Here is an 18811-nt window from a genome sequence, read left to right on the forward strand (position 1 = left end):
CCAAGGTGTTCTGGGTATTTAGCTATCTCCTTTTCCTTCCAGTCCGCGTGTAGGTTGCAGAATTTATTCCCTGCCTTTTATAGCTATACTAGTTAAATACACTGCTTTGTCAGAACTATGTCTTTCAGTTTCAACTTCGACGTGCAGTTGACGACAAAGGGGCAACAAGGTGAAGAAAGTAAATCACAAACTGGAAAGCAGGATTATGCAGTCAAACCTGTGAGTAACAGAGCTAGCTAGCTCGAGCCACTACAACCTTAGTTATGAGGTCCCAAAGAATTCCCCAGGCTTTTTGGGCTGTTACCTAAGAGCAGAATTCCTGCTACGTTAATTAAATGGAACTGAATATAATTTATTTACGAAGTAGAGGTAACCCTGGCTTTATATTCTTGTTTAAAAGGGATTGTGTGCAGCTGCCCCTGTATCTGCGTTAAGGGCCATCCACACCAAGTATGATAACTATAACAATAAATTAGAGCAACATGAACGCCCGAGGTAAAGACAGATTCAGGTTGGATATTCGACAGATATTCGCCTGTAGTTTTCCTTACGTCCACAACGGCAGCTAGGGACTGACAACATAGTGACAAATCACAAATTTCAATAGCTCTTTAACCATTCCCCTTAACTTTCAAAACTGGTTTTGACCGAATTCCCAAATTCTCATTAGCTCCTATGTCATGTGACCTGACTTCAAACAAAGTTCAGAATGTACACTCAGTGGGCCTACACATTGCACACCCTTTAGTTTGTCCATTTTCATCTCACACAATTTTACATGGCTTTTCAATGTTAATAATTTTAATAGCTCATAGCTCATTGGTCATGTGACCTCCAAGGTTCATAATGTCCACTAACTACCCCTCAATTGCACACCCTATTCATCTCACATGGTTTTAAATTAATTTTGTAAACATTCTAATTTCAATAGCTATTTGGTTTAGAGGTCGACCTATTAATAGGAATTAATTAGGGCCGATTTCAAGTTTTCAGAACAATCGGAAATCTATTTTTGGGCCCCAATTTGCCCTTTCCCCCCTTTTTTACGCCTTTATTTCATATTTATTTAACTAGGCAAGTCAGTTAAGAAAATATTCTTATTTTCAATGGTGGCCTAGGAACAGTGGGTTAACTGCCTTGTTCAGCGGCAGAAGGACAGATTTTCACATTGTCAGCTCGGGGGATCCAATCTTGCAACCTTAACTAGTCCAACGCAATAACGACCTGCCTCCCTTTCGTTGCACCACAAGGAGTTACACGAATGCAGTAAACCAAGGTAAGTTGCTAGCTAGCATTAAACTTAAATTATAAAAAAACAATCACATGGTTGATGATATTACTAGATATTATCTAGCGTGTCCTGCGTTGCATATAATCTGACTGAGCATACAAGTATCTGACTGAGCGGTGGTAGGCAGGCGCGTAAACATTAATTCAAACAGCACTTTCGTGCGTTTTGCCAACAGCTCTTCGTTGTGCGTCAAGCATTGCACTGTTTATGACTTCAAGCCTATCAACTCCCGAGATGCTCGTGTAACCGAAGTGAAATGGCTAGCTAGTTAGCACACGCTAATTGTCGTTGTGTTGCTGGTTCGAGCCCAGTGAGGAGAGGGACGGAAGCTATACTGTTACACTGGCAACACTAAAGTGCCTATAAGAACATCCAATAGTCAAAGGTTAATGAAATACAAATGGTATTGAGGGAAATAGTCCTATAATTCCTCTAACTACAACCTAAAACTTCTTACCTGGGAATATTGAAGACTCATGTTAAAAGGAACCACCAGCTTTCATATGTTCTCATGTTCTGAGCAAGGAACTGAAACGTTAGCTTTCTTACATGGAACATATTGCACTTTTACTTTCTTCTCCAACACTTTGTTTTTGCATTATTTAAACCAAATTGAACATGTTTCATTATTTACTTGAGGCTAAATTGATTTTTATTGATGTATTATTAAGTTAAAATAAGTGTTCATTCAGTATTGTTGTAATTGTCATTATTACAAATAAATAAAAAATCATCCGATTTAATCGGTATCGGCTTTTATGGTCCTCCAATAATTGGTATCGGCGTTGAAAAATCACCCTTTAGTTTGTCCATTTTCATCTCATGCAATATAACATTAATTTTCGATGTTTCTTATTTCAATAGCCCCTTGGTCATGTGACCTGACTTCAAACAAGGTTCAGAATGTACACTCAGTGGGTCTACACATTGCACACCCTTTAGTTTGTCCATTTTCATCGCATATGATTTTACATTAATTTTTCAAAATTAAAATTTTCAATAGCTCCTTGACTATGTGACCTGCTGGACTCAATGAAGGTTCAGAATGTCCACTGACTACCCTTCTATATTGCATACCCTTAAGTTTGTCCATTTTCATCTCACGTTATTACATTAATTTTGTAAACTCCCTTTTAATGTGACCGACTGACTTTCAGAATGTCCACGGACTGGCGGAGATGGGCACCACAAGGCATCCAGTATGGTAACGCGACCGATCCCGGCGAAGCTGACAAATGATTGAAAGGGGATGATTATTTTCTGTTGCTTCATCCGACAATCGGCCGATGGTGCCGCTTGATACCGCGAGGGGTATTTGGTTCTCAAGCCTATAAGTATTGCGCTGGAACTTGATGTCGTTTGGGTGTAAAAACCAATTTAACGGCCCCCTGAAGGTTAGTAGCGGCAACTGATGTCCAGTTTGTAAGACAGAAAAGCCTCTGATGCCACCTGGCGTGATTCGATTGAATGCCAATTTGATGATATCTGACCATAGCATGCTTCCCTTTGCGGTTGCACTCAAAACACCTTCGGGGTGGCTGTGACCCCCTCATGTCAAAGAAAGGAAATTAGATGAAGCGGGGGTAAACGGCGGGACATTAAGTCTTGAGGTAGCCAAATGCCTCGTCATCCAGTTAGTGACGCGCATGAATGGATGGATGAGATTCCCACTGTCCCTACCTGCTATCTAGCAAAACCACAGCCAAGGGAACGGGCTTTGCTGAATCAGCGGGGAAAGAAGTCCTTGTTGATCTTGACTCTGGCACTGTGAAGAAACATAAGGTGTAGAATAAGTGGGAGGCCTCGACCGCCGATGAAATACCACTATTCTTATCGTTTTTTCACTTACTCGGTGAGGCCGGGATGCGAGATCCGGGTGCTCGCGTTGTGTGCTCGAGCCGGGTGCAACCTGCTCCAGGGACAGTGGCATGTGGTGAGTTTGACTGGGGCGGTACACCTGTCAAACGGTAACGCAGGTGTCCTAAGGCGAGCTTGGGGAGGACAGAAACTTCCCGTAGAGCAGAAGCTCGCATGACCTTGATTTTCAGTATGAATACAGACCGTGAAAGTGGGGCGTCTCTTCCTATCATTGTGAAGCAGAATTCACCAAGTGTTGGATTGTTCACCCACTAATAGGGAACTGAGCTGGGTTTGGACTGTCGTGAGACAGGTTAGTTTTACCCTACTGATGATGTGTTGCAATAGTAATCCTGCTCAGTACGAGATGAACCACAGGTTCAGACATTTTGTGTATTTGCTTGGCTGAGCTGGTGCTAAGTCACTTTTAGACGATCTGATTCTGGGTCAGAGTTTCGTACGTGGCAGAGCAGCTCACTCGCTGCGAGCTATTGAAAGTCAGCCCTTGATCCAAGCTTTTATTGGGGACGGAAGGCTGGGGGCAGCACTCAGGCTGTGGAGGTTGGGGACTTATTCTCTGAGCGGATAAAAGCGGGTGGGTTACCACGTGCACAGAGCCTGTTAAGGTTTATCAGGTTCACGTGGATCCTGACAGAGGGACTATAGACGTCTTTAGAGTATAGCTTATTCCCTTAAATTACTAAAGACAAGGGAGAGGGGTGTTGACCGAGTAGGTGTGGAGGTCTGTAGTTCCAGGGAGTAAGCTATACACTCTCATGCCCAGGGAGAAGGCAGGCAGGGAGTGTAGGCCTAGAGGTCACCAGGTCAATGGGGGGCCTGCCTGGAGGTCAGGAAGGCCCAAGTGAATGTGTGTGTAACACTGTCCTTCAAGGGGGCAGAGCAGGCAAATTAATGTAAAATTGCATGGGATTAAAATGGACAAACTAAAGGGTGTGCAATGTGCAGGCCCACTGATTGTACATTCTGAACCTTGTTTGATGTCAGTAGGTCACATGACCAAGGAGCTATTGAAATTGAAATGTAAAAAAAACAAACAAAGCTTGTACTTTGTTTACTCTCCCTAACTAATTCAACTAGGAATACAAAATGCTGCTCACATGTTTATTAGCTTTGCAAAGCAAATTAAGGGCCAGATCGTGAAAATAAGACCTGTGCAATGTTGTGCAATTTTTCCAACATCATGGCACTTATTTGGAGTTTGTGACTCAAGTGGTTTGAAAGCTGTTGTGGTTTGAAAGTGCCAATATCCAACCTGAAACTCTTTTTTACCTCAGTCTATAAACGTTGGTGAGCATCCACACCAGTGGGTCGTTTATTGTTCTGCAGTATACCTGTAAATCAACTGATCAACGCATCCTACTGCATGCTGTTGGCCTATTAATAAGTAGCTGTTGATCACGTAGTTACAGGAAGTAGGGGTGCTACTTCCTGAATCACCCCCTGATAAATCAAAAAAATATCAACCGTACTTTCATAATAGTTATTGTCCTTGGTGTGGATAGCCCTTTAGAGATTTGTATATATTTTTTTTTACTTAACCTTGTCGACGATGAGTATGACGGGTCTCATCACTAACGCCCAGGAAACTCAGATTTAAACCAGACATGTCCGATATGGATTTTTTGTGAGACGATTGAGATTTTTGGTGGTCAACTTTTTTAATGTAACCTTTTATTTGACTAGGCAAGTCGGTTAAGAACAAATTCTTATTTAAGATAACGGTCTACAAATATTCAACATCATTCAATTTTAAAATGTTGATGATATTTCCCATAGACGGCCATGTATGCATTGATTTACATTTTAATTATTTAGCAGACACACTTATCCAGAGCGACTTACAGGAGCAATTAGGGTTATGTGCCTTGCTCAAGGACACGTCATGATTTTTCATTAATGCATGATCAAATTTAATCTAAAAAATAACATAATGGTAATAATTGTATTTGAATGGTAAATATCTTGATGAACTGGGTAAATTAAGATGTCAAAGGCCTAATCACAATACAGGTGAATGCATATTCAGTAGGAGTGTGCATGCATTGAGTTATTGAGCTTGTTTTGGCTCATCAGTGGAATCCATGGTGCTGCAGATGACGATCTGTTTGCCTTTCATTTGGGACTTAATTAGCCTACTGATCAACAGCATTTGCATAGAAGCATCACTCGGCATGTCACACCTGAATGGAAGGACATCATATAGGCCGCTGCTGTTAGTTTGAGAAATAAACTCAACAACTGAGACATAAACTGAACAAGTTCCACAGACATGTGACTAACAGAACGAGCAGTATGGCTGGTGTCATTGTCATGTCAGGATGAGCCTGCAGGAAGGGTACCACATGAGGGAGGAGGATGTCTTCCCTGTAACGCACAACGTTGAGATTGCCTTCAATGATAACAAGCTCAGTCCGACGATGATGCTGTGACACACCTCCCCAGACCATGACGGACTCTCCACCTCCAAATGGATCCTGCTCCAGAGTACAGGCCTCGGTGTAACGCTCATTCCTTCGACGATAAACGCGAATCCGACCATCACCCCTTGTGATACAAAACCAGGGGTCAGTGAAGAGCACTTTTTGCCAGTCCTGTCTGGTCCAGCGATGGTGGGTTTGTGCCCATAGACGACGTTGTTGCCGGTGATGTCTGGTGGGGACCTGCCTATCAGCCTATTGCGGACAGTCTGAGCACTGATGGAGGGATTGTGAGTTCCTGGTGTAAGTCGGGCAGTTGTTGCCATCCTGTACCTATCCCGCAGGTGTGATGTTCGGATGTACCGTCTGTAAGCTGTTAGTGTCTTAACGACCATTCCACAGGTGCATGTTCATTTTGAACTGTTTATGGTTCATTGAGCAAGCATGGGAAACAGTGTTTAAACCCTTTAGAATGAAGATCTGTGAAGTTATTTGGATTTTTACGGATTTTTACGAATTATCTTTGAAAGACCGGGCCCTGAAAAAGGGACGTTTATTTTTTTTCCTGAGTTTAGAACATGTATTCAATGCAAATGGTGATTTGTAGAGAGATTATTTTTCAGCTGTCAGGACACATCTCTAAAAAAACACAGCTGCCAGGATGAAATTTGAAGTGACTCGATTGGCTAGTTCAGCTATCTGTCAAGAAATGGGCAGGTTGTAACTTGAGCCTGCTGCTATAATTGGAAAGAGCGAGGCGGTAGCTACGCTCCCTTTCACTTCTCATCTCACCACTCATATCACTTGGTGCTGTTTACTGCTACTGTGAGAACTAACTCAATGGCAATGACATTTGCTATCAAGCCATACATGTGTATAATATCTAACATGGAGAGTGAGGGTAAAAAAAAATATATGAAACAACGATGCACGTTCAGTCTGACTCAAATCTGCCCATAGTTTGAGAAGTGAGAACGCACACACGTGCTGATCTACAGCTTTCTTGGTCCATAAACATGCAGGAAGATTATTAGGTACAGTGCCTTCAGAAAGTATAAAAATCTATTTTCTCCACATTTTGTTGTTACAGCCTGAATTTAAATAGATAGAATTTCACATTTTTGGGTCACTGGCCTGCACACAATACCCCATAGTGTCAAAGTGGAATTATGTTTTTCTAAATGTTTCCAGATTATTTAAAATGAAAAGCTGACATGTCTTGTCATTAAGTATTTAACCCCTTTGTTATGGCAAGCCTAAATAAATTTGGGAGTAAATATTGCTTAACAAGTCGCACAAGTTGCATGGACTCACTCTGCCTGCAATAATGGCGTTTAACATGATTTTTGAATGACTACCTCATCTCTGTACTAGAGGTCAACCGATTATGATTTTTTTCAACGCCGATGCCGATTATTGGAGGACAAAAAACCCTGATACCGATTAATCGGCCCGATTTTATTTTGACGTTTTATTATTTTATTTTTTTGTAATAATGACAATTACAACAATACTGAATGAACACTTATTTTAACTTAATATAATACATCAATAAAATCAATTTAGCCTCAAGTAAATAATGAAACATGTTCAATTTGGTTTAAATAATGGACAAACAAAGTGTTGGAGGAGAAAGTAAAAAGTGCAATATGTGCTTTGTAAGAATATGTAAGAAAGCTAACGTTACAGTTCCTTGCTCAGAACATGAGAACATGTGAAAGCTGGTGGTTCCTTTTAACATGAGTCTTCAATATTCCCAGGTAAGAAGTTTTAGGTTGTAGTTAGAGGAATTATAGGACTATTTCCCTCAATACCATTTGTATTTCATTAACCTTTGACTATTGGATGTTCTTATAGGCACTTTAGTGTTGCCAGTGTAACAGTATAGCTTCCGTCCCTCTCCTCACTCCTCCCTGGGCTCGAACCAGCAACACATCGACAACAGCCACCATCGAAGCAGCGTTACCCAAGCAGAGCAAGGGGAACAACTACTAGAAGGCTCAGAGCGAGTGACGTTTGAAATGCTATTAGTGCGCGCCAACTAGCTAGCCATTTCACTTCGGTTACACCAGCCTCATCTTGGGAGTTGATAGGCTTGAAGTCATAAACAGCACAATATTTGACGTACAACAAAGAGCTGCTGGCAAAACGCACGAATGTGCCGTTTGAATTCGTGTTTATGCGCTACATCTGCCTACCATCGCTCAGTCAGATACTTGTATGCTCAGTCAGATTATATGCAACGCAGGACAAGCTAGATATCTAATAATATCATCAACCATGTGTAGTTAACTAGTGATTATGATTGATTGTTTTTTTTATAAGATAAGTTTAATGCTAGCTTGCAACTTACCTTGGCTTACTGCATTTGCGTAACAGGCAGTCTCCACAACGAGAGAGGCAGGTCGTTATTGTGTTGGACTAGTTAACTGTAAGGTTGCAAGATTGGATCCCCCGAGCTGACAAGGTGAAAATCTGTTGTTCTGCCCCTGAACAAGGCAGTTAATCCACTGTTCCTAGGCCGTTATTGAAAATAATGTGTTCTTAACTGACTTGCCTAGTTAAATAAAGGTATTTTTTTTTAAACGGCCATTCCGATTTAATCGGTCAACCTCTACTCTGTACCCCACACATACAAATTATCTGTAGGGTCTCTGTCGAGCAGTGAATTTCAAACACCGATTCAACCACGAAGACCGGGAAGGTTTTCCAATGCCTCACAAAGAAGGACAACTATTGGTAGACGTGTAGAAAAAAAAAAGCAGACACTGAATATCCCTTTGCGCATGGTACAGTTATTAATTACACTTTGGATGGTGTATCCATACAGTCACCTAAAAGATACAGGAGTCCTTCCTAATTCAGTTGCTGGAGAGGAAGTAAACCGCTCAGAGATTTCACCATGAGGCCAATGGTGACTTTTTAAAACAGTTAGTTTAATGGCTGTAATAGGAGATAACTGAGGATGGATCAACAGCATTGCAGGTACTCCACAATACTAACCTAATTGACAGTTAAAAGGAAGCCTGTACAAAATAAAAATATTCCCAAACATGCATCCTGTTTGCAACAAGCTATTAAAGCAGTGGTTCTCAATCCTGGTGCTGTGGACACACAGGGTGGCACCTTTTTGTTTTTGCCCTAGCACTACACACCTGACTCAAATCATCAGTATTTTAATGAGTTCATAATTTGAATCAGCTGGGCAAATCCAATACAAACATTATGGAGTACCACTCTCCAAATTTTCAGGCATAGTGGTGGCTGCATCGTGTTGTAGGTATGCTTGTAATTGTTAAGGACTGGAGTTTTTCAGGATAAAAAATAAACTGAATGCAGCTAAGCAAAATCCTAGCGGAAAACCTGGTTGTCTGCTTTCCAACAGGCACTGGGAGATTAATTGACCTTTCAGTAGGACAATAACTAAAAACACAAGACCAAATCTACACGAGTTGCTTATCAAGAAGACTGAATGTTCCTTAGTGATAAAGTTAGTTTTGACGTACATCTATGGCAAGACGAGAAATGATCAACAACCAATTTGACAGAGCTTGAAGAATTTTGAAAAGAATAATGGGCGAATGTTGCACAATCTAGGTGAGGAAGCTCTTAGAGACTTAGGCAGAAAGACTCACAGCTGTAATTGCTGCCAAGTTGACTCTAACATGGATTGACTTAGGGTTAAATACTTACCTAATCACGATATTCATTTTTCTTTTACAAATGTTCAAATTTTTCTCCCACTCTCACAGAGTATTTTGTGTATATCGTTGACAAAAAAAGGACATCCATTTTAAACCAACTTTAACATAACAGTATGGAAAACGTCAAGGGGTGTGAAGCCACTGTAGCTAAAACGCTTCCTCCTTTCCCTGTCAAGACAATCAGCTGTCAATTTACGGATAGGATCAATTATATAGCTAACTAACACCACAGATGAAAGGATTTGTTAGCGATGTGACCTGTTAGCAAATATTGGGATAATTGCTTAGCTAGCTTGCTTATTGTATGCATGTCCGGGCACGTCAACGCAAGCCTTATTATTAGTGAATTAACTGAACTAATATTTGCAACAGGAGCTCAATTTTGTTCACTGTCAATTCATCCAAGTCCATTAATTTCTATTTCTGTTGGAAAATGAGCTAGCTTGCTGCTGCTGATTTTCCTAGCTAGACATTCCACGGCATTGTGCAGTGCTCATGGCTCAGACGTGAGTGGCGGCTAGCATAGCAGCAGCTTTGCTATTTAGCGGGAATATTGGCAAAACCGATAGACTAGAAAAGGCCAATAAAAGCCTGATATATTGTCTCTGCCAATAATTTTTATTTGTATTATTTTTTATTGGTTTTCTTATTCAAACTCCCATTAGACAGCTCTGCAAGTTTTATGTCAAAATTTGTTTGTTGTTCACCAGATATGGAGTTTGGCGATGTACATCCAAAGAAATTTGAGTTGCGATAATGTGAACTTTCGTTATGTACTTCCCAAAAAGGTCTAAATAAAAATGTACAAGCAACTGGAAAAAATGCCTCTTCGGCACCTCCATTACTGCCACGCACAGGTCGAAAGTCTGCAACAGCTCAATACATTGGAGGTGCCAAAGACAGTTTTTTGGTTGCTTGTACATGTTTATTTAACTTTTTGGGGGGGGAAGTACATATCAGCCCTAACGGTAGTAGATGAAGATAGTTGCACAGTGACGCGCCTTATTTGGTGATTAACAAACATTATTTGACAATGATTGCAGAGCTGTCTAATGGAAGTTTGAATCTGAGCTTCCTGGGTGTTAGAGACTAGATGCGTCATACTCATCAACATCTCTAACACACAGATACTGGGACAGTGTGCGGCCAACCACAAGAGGGAGTCCGTGTTATTCTGTGTCCTTCATGACATTATGCATCTTTGCCTGTGCGTAAGCATTAGGATGCTGCTACAGTGGCAAGAAAGTATGTGAACCCTTTGGATTTACCTGGATTTCTGCATAAATTTGACATCAAATTTGATCTGATCTTCATCTAAATCACAACAATAGACGAGCAGTGTGCTTAAACTAATAACAAATTATTGTACATTTCTTGTCTATATTGAATACAACATTTAAACATTCACGGTGTAGGTTGGGGAAAGTATGTGAACCCCTAGGCTAATTGACTTCTCCAAAAGCTAATTGGTGTCAGGAGTTGACTAACCTGGAGTCCAATCAATGAGACGAGATCGGAGATGTTGGTTAGAGCTGCCCTGCCCCCAAAAGAACAAGAAGCATTGCCTGATGTGAACCATGCCTCGAACAAAAGAGATCTCAGAATACTTAAGATTAAGAATGGTTGCCTTGCATAAATCTGGAAAGGATTACAGAAGTATCTCAGTCAGTACAGGGTAAGACAAATTGAGCATCATGGTTTGGGGCTGCTTTGCTGCCTCAGGGCCTGGACAACTTGCTATCATCGTAGTTTAGCCTATCTGCCAATTCAAGCACAACAGAAGTTGGGTGATGCAACAGGACAACAACCCAAAGACAGAAGTAAATCAACAACAGAATGGCTTGAACAGAATAAAATACACCTTCTGCAGTGGCCCAGTTAGTCCTGACCTCAACCCGATTGGCATGACCTCAAGAGAGCGGTTCACACCAGATATTCCAAGAATATTGCTGAACTGAAACAGTTTTGTAAAGAGGAATGGTCCAAAATCCCTCCTGAACGTTGTGCAGGTCTGATCCAGAAAACTACAGAAAATGTTCGGTTGAGGTTATTACTGGTAAAGGAGGGTCAGTCAACCTGTTCTTAAATCCAAGGGTTCACATACTTTTTCCAACCTGCACTGTAAATGTTTACGCGGTGTGTTCAATGAAGATATGAAACATAATTGTTTGTGCGTTAGTTTAAGCAGACTGTTTTGTCTATAGTTGTGACTTAGATGAAGATCAGATAAAATGTTATGACCAATTTATGCAGAAATCCAGGTCATTCTAAAGGGTTCACACAATTTTTCTTCCCACTATGTCTGTTCTATTCACGTGTATGTAGTTGACTACCAGGAGACAAGACAGTTACAACACTTGTGTATGCATGCAGATTGTACTTTGCATTGCACATGACAATGGGCATCTTTTACCTGTGTGTAATCAACAGGTGCCCGGCAACAACAACACCACCACGCCAGCAGAAACTGTCAAAGCAGCTGTTGAACACCATCCCCCTGCAGAACCCCACTTTCTCCTCAACGATGCTGTCTGTGAGACTGTTACCATAGGAACGCTTCCACCCCTCCACTTCCTGAATGAGTCTGTGTTCGAGCGGACGGCCAGCGAGCGAGATGACGACGAGAGGATCCTGTCGCGGACCGCCGCCCAGAGCTCGGACCTCATCTCCGGGGTGTACGAGGGAGGGTTGAAGGTGTGGGAGTGTACCTATGACCTCCTAGAGCTGCTAGAGAGGGAGGGTGAGACGTTCGGGGGGAAGATGGTTCTGGATTTGGGCTGTGGTGCTGGACTGCTGGGCCTACTGGCGCTAAAGAGCGGCGCAAGTCAAGTCCATTTCCAGGACTATAATAGTACTGTTATAGAACAGCTCACACTGCCTAATGCACTGCTCAACTGTCAGGTGGAAGGGGAGGAGGAAGAAGTGAATGGAAAGAAACGGGGGCTGCAAGAGGAGGACGATGAGACAATTATAGAAGAGGACAAAATGAAAAAGGATGAAGAGGCAAAGTCCGATGAGGAGAAGAATGAACAGAAAAAAGAGGGAGAGGATGGCAGCCCGTCGCCCAAGAGGCAAGCCCTGGACCTATCCCAGCATTCGAAGCTGACCTGCTGTCGTTTCTTCTCGGGCGACTGGACAACGTTCCTAGCGCTGGTCCTCAAGGAAGACCTGTTCCCTAAATATGACATCATCTTCACCTCAGAGACCATCTACAACACGGCGTACTACTCAGCTCTTCACGACACCCTCCACAGACTGTTGGCCCCGAGGGGAGTGGTCTACCTGGCCACCAAGGCCCACTACTTTGGGGTGGGGGGTGGGCTGCACCTATTTGAACAGTTTATAGAGGACAAGGGAGTGTTTGATATGGAGAAACTGTGGGACGTGGACCAGGGGCTACAGAGACATGTTGTGGCCATGCACTTCAAAACAACAAACAAGTCTTGACTTTTTACTTTGTGTAGTTTCAAAGAACTAAAAAGGATAATATTTTTCAAATTAATTTCTACTCAATGCACCTGGAACTTCTATGCTACCTAAGGTGTGCTAACATCCGTCAGTTTCAAATAAACTTTTTCCTATAAAGATCACCTGTGTGTCAATTGGGACAAAGAAACAGGACTTTTACATAATTAAAATGACCGTATGTTTGATTGTTTGACAGATAATGAAAAGACATATAGAATATTTAAGACTTTCTGCAGGGCTGTCAGTCTGGCTTATTTTACCTTGGTGGGAAAACCTTGTATGTCAAATACTGGAGATGAGCTTCACAAAGAAGGCAGATTAAGGAGGAGTTTGAATATTTGCCAGTTGAAGAGGACAACAGGATAACTGCACTGATGGAGGGAGAGAAGCAGAAGTCTGATAAAGAAGATTGAGGAGATGAGCAGATTTTCCATTGTAGTGTGCAAACTAGGCCAATATCAAGCGTGCCTCAAGTATTTCAAAGGATTTTGGCAAGTGTATTTGGTGCAGGTCGGTTTTTAACAGGACATAAGTGGTAGTTGAAGTAGGCGCAATATACTACCCGAAAGAAGATACCGTTTCATGTCAACTTTACCCTTTGTTCACATCTCTCTATATTTATTTAGAATAGGGCTAGTGCATGAGAAAGGTGGAAAGGAAATGAAGGTCTTTATAGGGGGTAGGGAGGAGGAAAGGAAATGGGCTCAGTGACCTTTGCAGGTGATTCCCAAAGTGTTCAAATAGCACCATGAAAGCTAGACTTGTTTCTGAAGTCCGCTGCAAAATGTCAATTGCGACTTATCTCATCTGCGTAAGGACGAGGTCTGAAAGTGGAGTCCAGTGTAGTGTAGCACATCTATTCTCCAGTATGGCTTTGTGGTTTCTGTCTCCTAGTTCACCTTTTCACATTTTGTTGCCCATCAGTATTATTTTGTATACACTTTAAAGACTTGGCAATGTCATGTTACAATCTAATGTTATCAAAGATAGACGCATATCAAAATGTCTTGTGGCAATTTTCTAGAAGGGTGACCATATTGGATGTGTCATCGAATAAATATTATAAAGTGTCACAAATCGTGATTAAAACGTTTCAAATTTAAAATATTAATTTAACTTATTACGGTAAACCTATGAGTAGGAACAAACCAGGGTAGATTCTGTTGAGCATGGTGACAGAGTGGTGTAGCTAGAAGTGGAATTCCCTTTTAGCTGTATCATGGAAATCTAAAGCTTGTGGAAATACTGTAACACAGACTGAGAGAAGGGAGGATAATGCACAGTAAAACCAGTGGGAGAGAAGGGGGGATATCCTAGGAAGAATTATAAACAGGGCAGCACCCACCTAAGCGGGTTACACTTGTGTTGGTGTCAATGTAACATGAGGAAGAAGGATTAACATGTTTTTTACGGTTATCTTATGTGTCAACTTCCACTTACTAATAGTTTGTGTACACTTTCATCTGTGTTCTGTGTTTCACATTGATCTCGATGTATGACTAATCTGTTCCAGTTGTTGACACTTGCACAACTCGAGTGCCCTGTTTCATCCAATAAGATTAAGATGACTTTATTGGTCAATTCCAACTGAAATTTGACTTCCCCTGTTTCCACCAACCCCTCAGAAAGATACACATACAGTGCCTTCAGAAAGTATTCATACCACTTTACTTATTCCTAATTTTGTTGTTAAGCCTGAATTCAAAATTGATTTAAATATATTTTTCTCCCATTTACACACTATCCCATAATGACAAAGTGAAAACATGCTTTTAGAAATGTATTGAAAAAATTACATTAAATCCATAAACTTTAGAAGCACCTATTTTCTAGGTAAGTCTCTTAAGAGCATTCCACACCTGGATTGTGCAACATTTGCCCATTTATTATTTTCATAATTCTTAAACTTCTGTCAAATGAGTTGTTGATCATTGCTATACAACTGTTTTCAGGTCTTGCCATTAGGGTTGCAAAGGGTCAGAAACTTTCTGGGAAATTTTCCATGGGAAGTTAAGCTCATGAATTTTGGGAATTCTCCTTAAATTCATTAAAAAAAAATCTTATAACAGTGAACTTTTTTTGTGGGATACACAAGGCAATTCTAGGTCTTGTGGCATATTTTGGTTAAACTATCCCCAAGTCAATGGAATTGCAACCCTTTGCATGCACAGTTAATTTTTCCATCATGTGCAGTGCACTCTTCCATCACACATACAGCTGATTCTCAAGATCTTGCACACTAATGAGATGCTATTGAGCCCACACTACTACACTGAGGCAATGACTACATGCCTTCTGGTAAGTTTGGATTACAACACTGGGTGAGGTGAATAGCTTTTATGACACAGATCATTTTTTGTTAAGTAGTAAATAGTAGCCTACAGCAAAGTGTTTAAATCCTTTCTAACTTGTTAACAGTTTCTGCTTGTTAGTTTTTGCTACCATGTGGGTTTTAGCTTGCTTGAGCCTGCTAACTGAGGAGTGTTAATTCACCTGTTTAATTTTAAAACATTTATCTTATAAAGGAGTTGTTTAATCTAACCGCTTAACTATTTATCTGTACATGGAATTGTATTTGTTTTTTTACAATTATTTTTCTAATCTTTACAGGAAAATGCCAAATGTGTGGAGAAATTTCACTACAGCTAATGTAGAAGGAGAAGTTGTGTACATTTGCAAATACTGTGCCAAATAATATGTGAAGAATGCAACAAAGATGCAGAATCATTTGGCCAATTGCATAATGTTCCCTCAGCGCTCACAACAAGCAACCTCTGACAAAAGTCCCTCTACTTTTATTCGAGGTGAATATTATGAATCACACCTTATCGATAGTAACAGCTCATGGTCCTCTTGGAATCAGAAGTTTTTTGACTCAATGGAGGAACATAGTCAGAGATGCTGATGAATGTCTTGCTCGAGCTGTGTCTGCAATGGGTTCACCTCTGATGCTCACAGGCAATGTGTATTCAAAGAGATTTCTGAATGTTCTTCGCCCAGCGTACACCCAGACATGTTTTTATCTACTAATTTGCTGGATGCAGAGTTCAACAGAATTCAAGTGAAGGTCAAGCAAATCATAGAGAAAGCAGACTGTATTGCAATCTTCTCTGATGGGTGGTTGAATGTTTGTGGGCAAGAAATAATTAACTACATCTCCATCCCTCAACCAGTATTCTGACCTTTAACCACAGAAGGTATTTGCACCGGTGACGGACAATGCTGTGAACATAAAGGCTGCTTGGTCTAAGGTGGAGGAGTCCTACCCTCACATCACACCCATGGGCTGTGCTGCTCATGATTTGAATCTGCTCCTCAAGGACATCATGGCACTGAAAACAATGGATACACTAAAAGAGATCTAAGGAAATGGTTAGGCATGTGAAGGATCAAGTTATAAAGTGAGAAGAATAAGAGCACCACATTGAAGCTGCCCAGCAACACCTGTTGGGGTGGTGTTGTCATCATGTTTGACAGTCTCCTGGAGGGAAGGAGTCTCTCCCAGTGATGCCAACTTAGCAATTTTGTTGCTAGATTTAGCAACTTTTCAGACTACCCTGGCAACTTTTTTTCCAAACATCACCTAGCAACTAATTTAGCTACTTTTAAAAATGTGTTTGGAACTTTTAGCAACGTTTGAAAAGTGACTCAAACGCTAAAATGCAAGCATTTCCCCTCTAAATGACACAAAAACGATTTTCTCTGTCACAAACTCAGTCACAACACACGTGCCTGGCTGCAAAAGTGCATTGTGAGTGACGTCAGCAGCAGGCGCTCAGCTTGTGCACAAGCAGCAGCAATTTCAGCAAATTGCAAGTCGTTGTTGGCTGACTGCAGCAGGAGTATTACGGGTTCGACGAGCCAAACTCAATTAATATAGTTGGTCACGAATGTTTGATCTTGAACAGAACTTACAGCATCAATCAACATGCCTCAATCAAAAATTTACAGCCAGAAGTACAGAAAAGAGTGGGAGTCTGTACCTGAACAAATATCAAATCATGTTTTTTGCCGAGATGGCCAGTCAATTTGAGTAACGTTATTGTGTATTCTACGTAATGACGCAGTTTTACGTTATCACGCAATGACATGAACAACGTCTTTTAGCAACTAATCAACCTTCCTCTAGCAACTTACACTGAAAATTAGTTGGCAACACTGGTCTCTCCAAGAAATGGCCATATCACAGTCTGCCGATATGGACAGCTCCATCAAGAGGATCCTCCTGGATGATGTATTTTGGGAGAGAGTGGTAAGCATCCTGAAACTCCTGAAACCTATAGCAGTAGGCATTGCACAGATTGAGGGAGACAATGCCACCCTGTCTGATGTTCAGACTCTGCTTGCAGGTGTAAGAGAAGAAATCCATACTGCCCTGCCCACTTCACTGTTGCTCCAAGCAGAGGAAACTGCAGTTGGGAAATACATTAAAAAGCGTGAAGACTTCTGCCTGAAGCCCATACATGCCGCAGGTACATGTTGGACCCCAAGTATGCTGGCAAGAGCATCCTGTATGATGGTGCAGAGATCAACAAGTCCTATGGTGTCATCACTACCGTATCTCGCCACCTTGGCCTGGATGAGGGCAACGTTCTTGGCAGTCTGGCGAAGTACACTTCCAAGCAAGGGCATTGGGATGCAGATACAATATGGCAGTCGTGCCAACATTTCTCATCAGCCACCTGGTGGAAGAGACTGGATCTGAGGTTCTTTCCCCTGTTGCCTTCATCATCCTCCAAATCCCAGCAACATCAGCCGCCTCAGCGAGCTAACTGGTCCTTGTTTGGGATCATACTCACCAAAGCACGCAACAAGCTGACCAATACAAGGGTTGAAAAATCGATGGCCAACTGAGCAAATTTGAGGCTTTTTGAGCTTGACAATGCGCCATCCTCAACAAGGTTGGAAAGGGACAGTGAGTTCTCAGTCTGCTGTTCAAGAGGTGGTCATTGAGGAGGTCCAGGGAGAAGGACATGGAAGACAACCAAAGCTTTAGTTTCTAGACTATAATTTTACAGATGTACAGTGGAAGTCAGAAGTTTACATACAATTTAGCAAAATACATTTAAACTCAGTTTTTAAGAATTCCTGACTTTTAATCATAGTAGAAATCCCCTGTCTTAGGTCAGTTAGGATCACCACTTTATTTTAAGAATGTGAATTGTCAGAATAATAGTAGAGAGAATTATTTATTTCAGATTTGATTTATTTCAGTTCTGTCCACAAATGTTCTATAGGATTGAGGTCAGAGCTTTGTGATGGCAACTCAACTTGTCCTGATGCCATTTTGCTACAACTTTGGAAGTATGCTTGGGGTCATTGACCATTTGGAAGACCCATTTGCGACCAAGACATAAAAAAAAAAAGTATGATCTTTGTCCCCTTGTGTAGTTGCAAACCGTAGTCTGGGTTTTTATGGTGGTTTTGCAGCAGTGATACCTTCCTTGATGAGTGGCCTTTCAGGTTATGTCGATATAGGAGTCGTTTTACTGTGGATATAGATTCTTCACAAGGTCCTTTGCTGTTGTATGTTCATCTCTAGGAGACAGAACGCGTCTTCTTCCTGAGCGGTATGACGGCTGCGTGGTCCCATGGTGTTTATACTTGCGTACTATTGTTTGTACAAATGAAGGTAGTACCTTCAGGCGTTTGGAAAATGCTCCCAAGGATGAACCAGACTTGTGGAGGTCTACAAAAAAAATTCTGAGGTCTTGTCTGATTTCTTTTGATTTTCCCATGATGTCAAGGAAAGAGGCGGTGAGTTTGAAAGTAGGCCTTGAAATACATCCACAGGTACACCTCCAATGGACTCAAATTATGTCAATTATCCTATCAGAAGCTTCTAAAGCCATGACCTCATTTTCTGGAATTTTACAAGCTGTTTAAAGGCACAGTCAACTTAGTGTATGTAAACTTCTGATCCACTGGAATTGTGATACAGTGAAATAATCTGTCTGTAAACAATTGTTGTAAAAAATTACTTGTGTCAAGCACAAAGTAGATGTCCTAACTGACTTGCCAAAACTATAGTTTGTTAATAAGACATTTGTGGA

The 18811-nt window shown here is 41.3% G+C and overlaps 1 protein-coding gene across 1 annotated transcript; it reads left to right on the top strand.

The window, feature by feature from the left end:
- Positions 1 to 2: 2 nt before the first annotated feature.
- On the top strand, positions 3 to 14571 carry LOC139381424 (histidine protein methyltransferase 1 homolog). The gene is made up of 2 exons (XM_071124934.1): positions 3 to 219; positions 11721 to 14571. Exons 1-2 carry the CDS (start codon positions 118 to 120, stop codon positions 12735 to 12737), a joined length of 1119 nt encoding a protein of 372 aa, XP_070981035.1. The 5' UTR covers positions 3 to 117; the 3' UTR covers positions 12738 to 14571.
- The last annotated feature ends 4240 nt before the right edge of the window (positions 14572 to 18811 follow it).

The sequence above is a fragment of the Oncorhynchus clarkii genome, chromosome 23 (genome assembly GCF_045791955.1).
Source record: "Oncorhynchus clarkii lewisi isolate Uvic-CL-2024 chromosome 23, UVic_Ocla_1.0, whole genome shotgun sequence".
NCBI classification, from domain to species: Eukaryota; Metazoa; Chordata; class Actinopteri; order Salmoniformes; family Salmonidae; genus Oncorhynchus; species Oncorhynchus clarkii.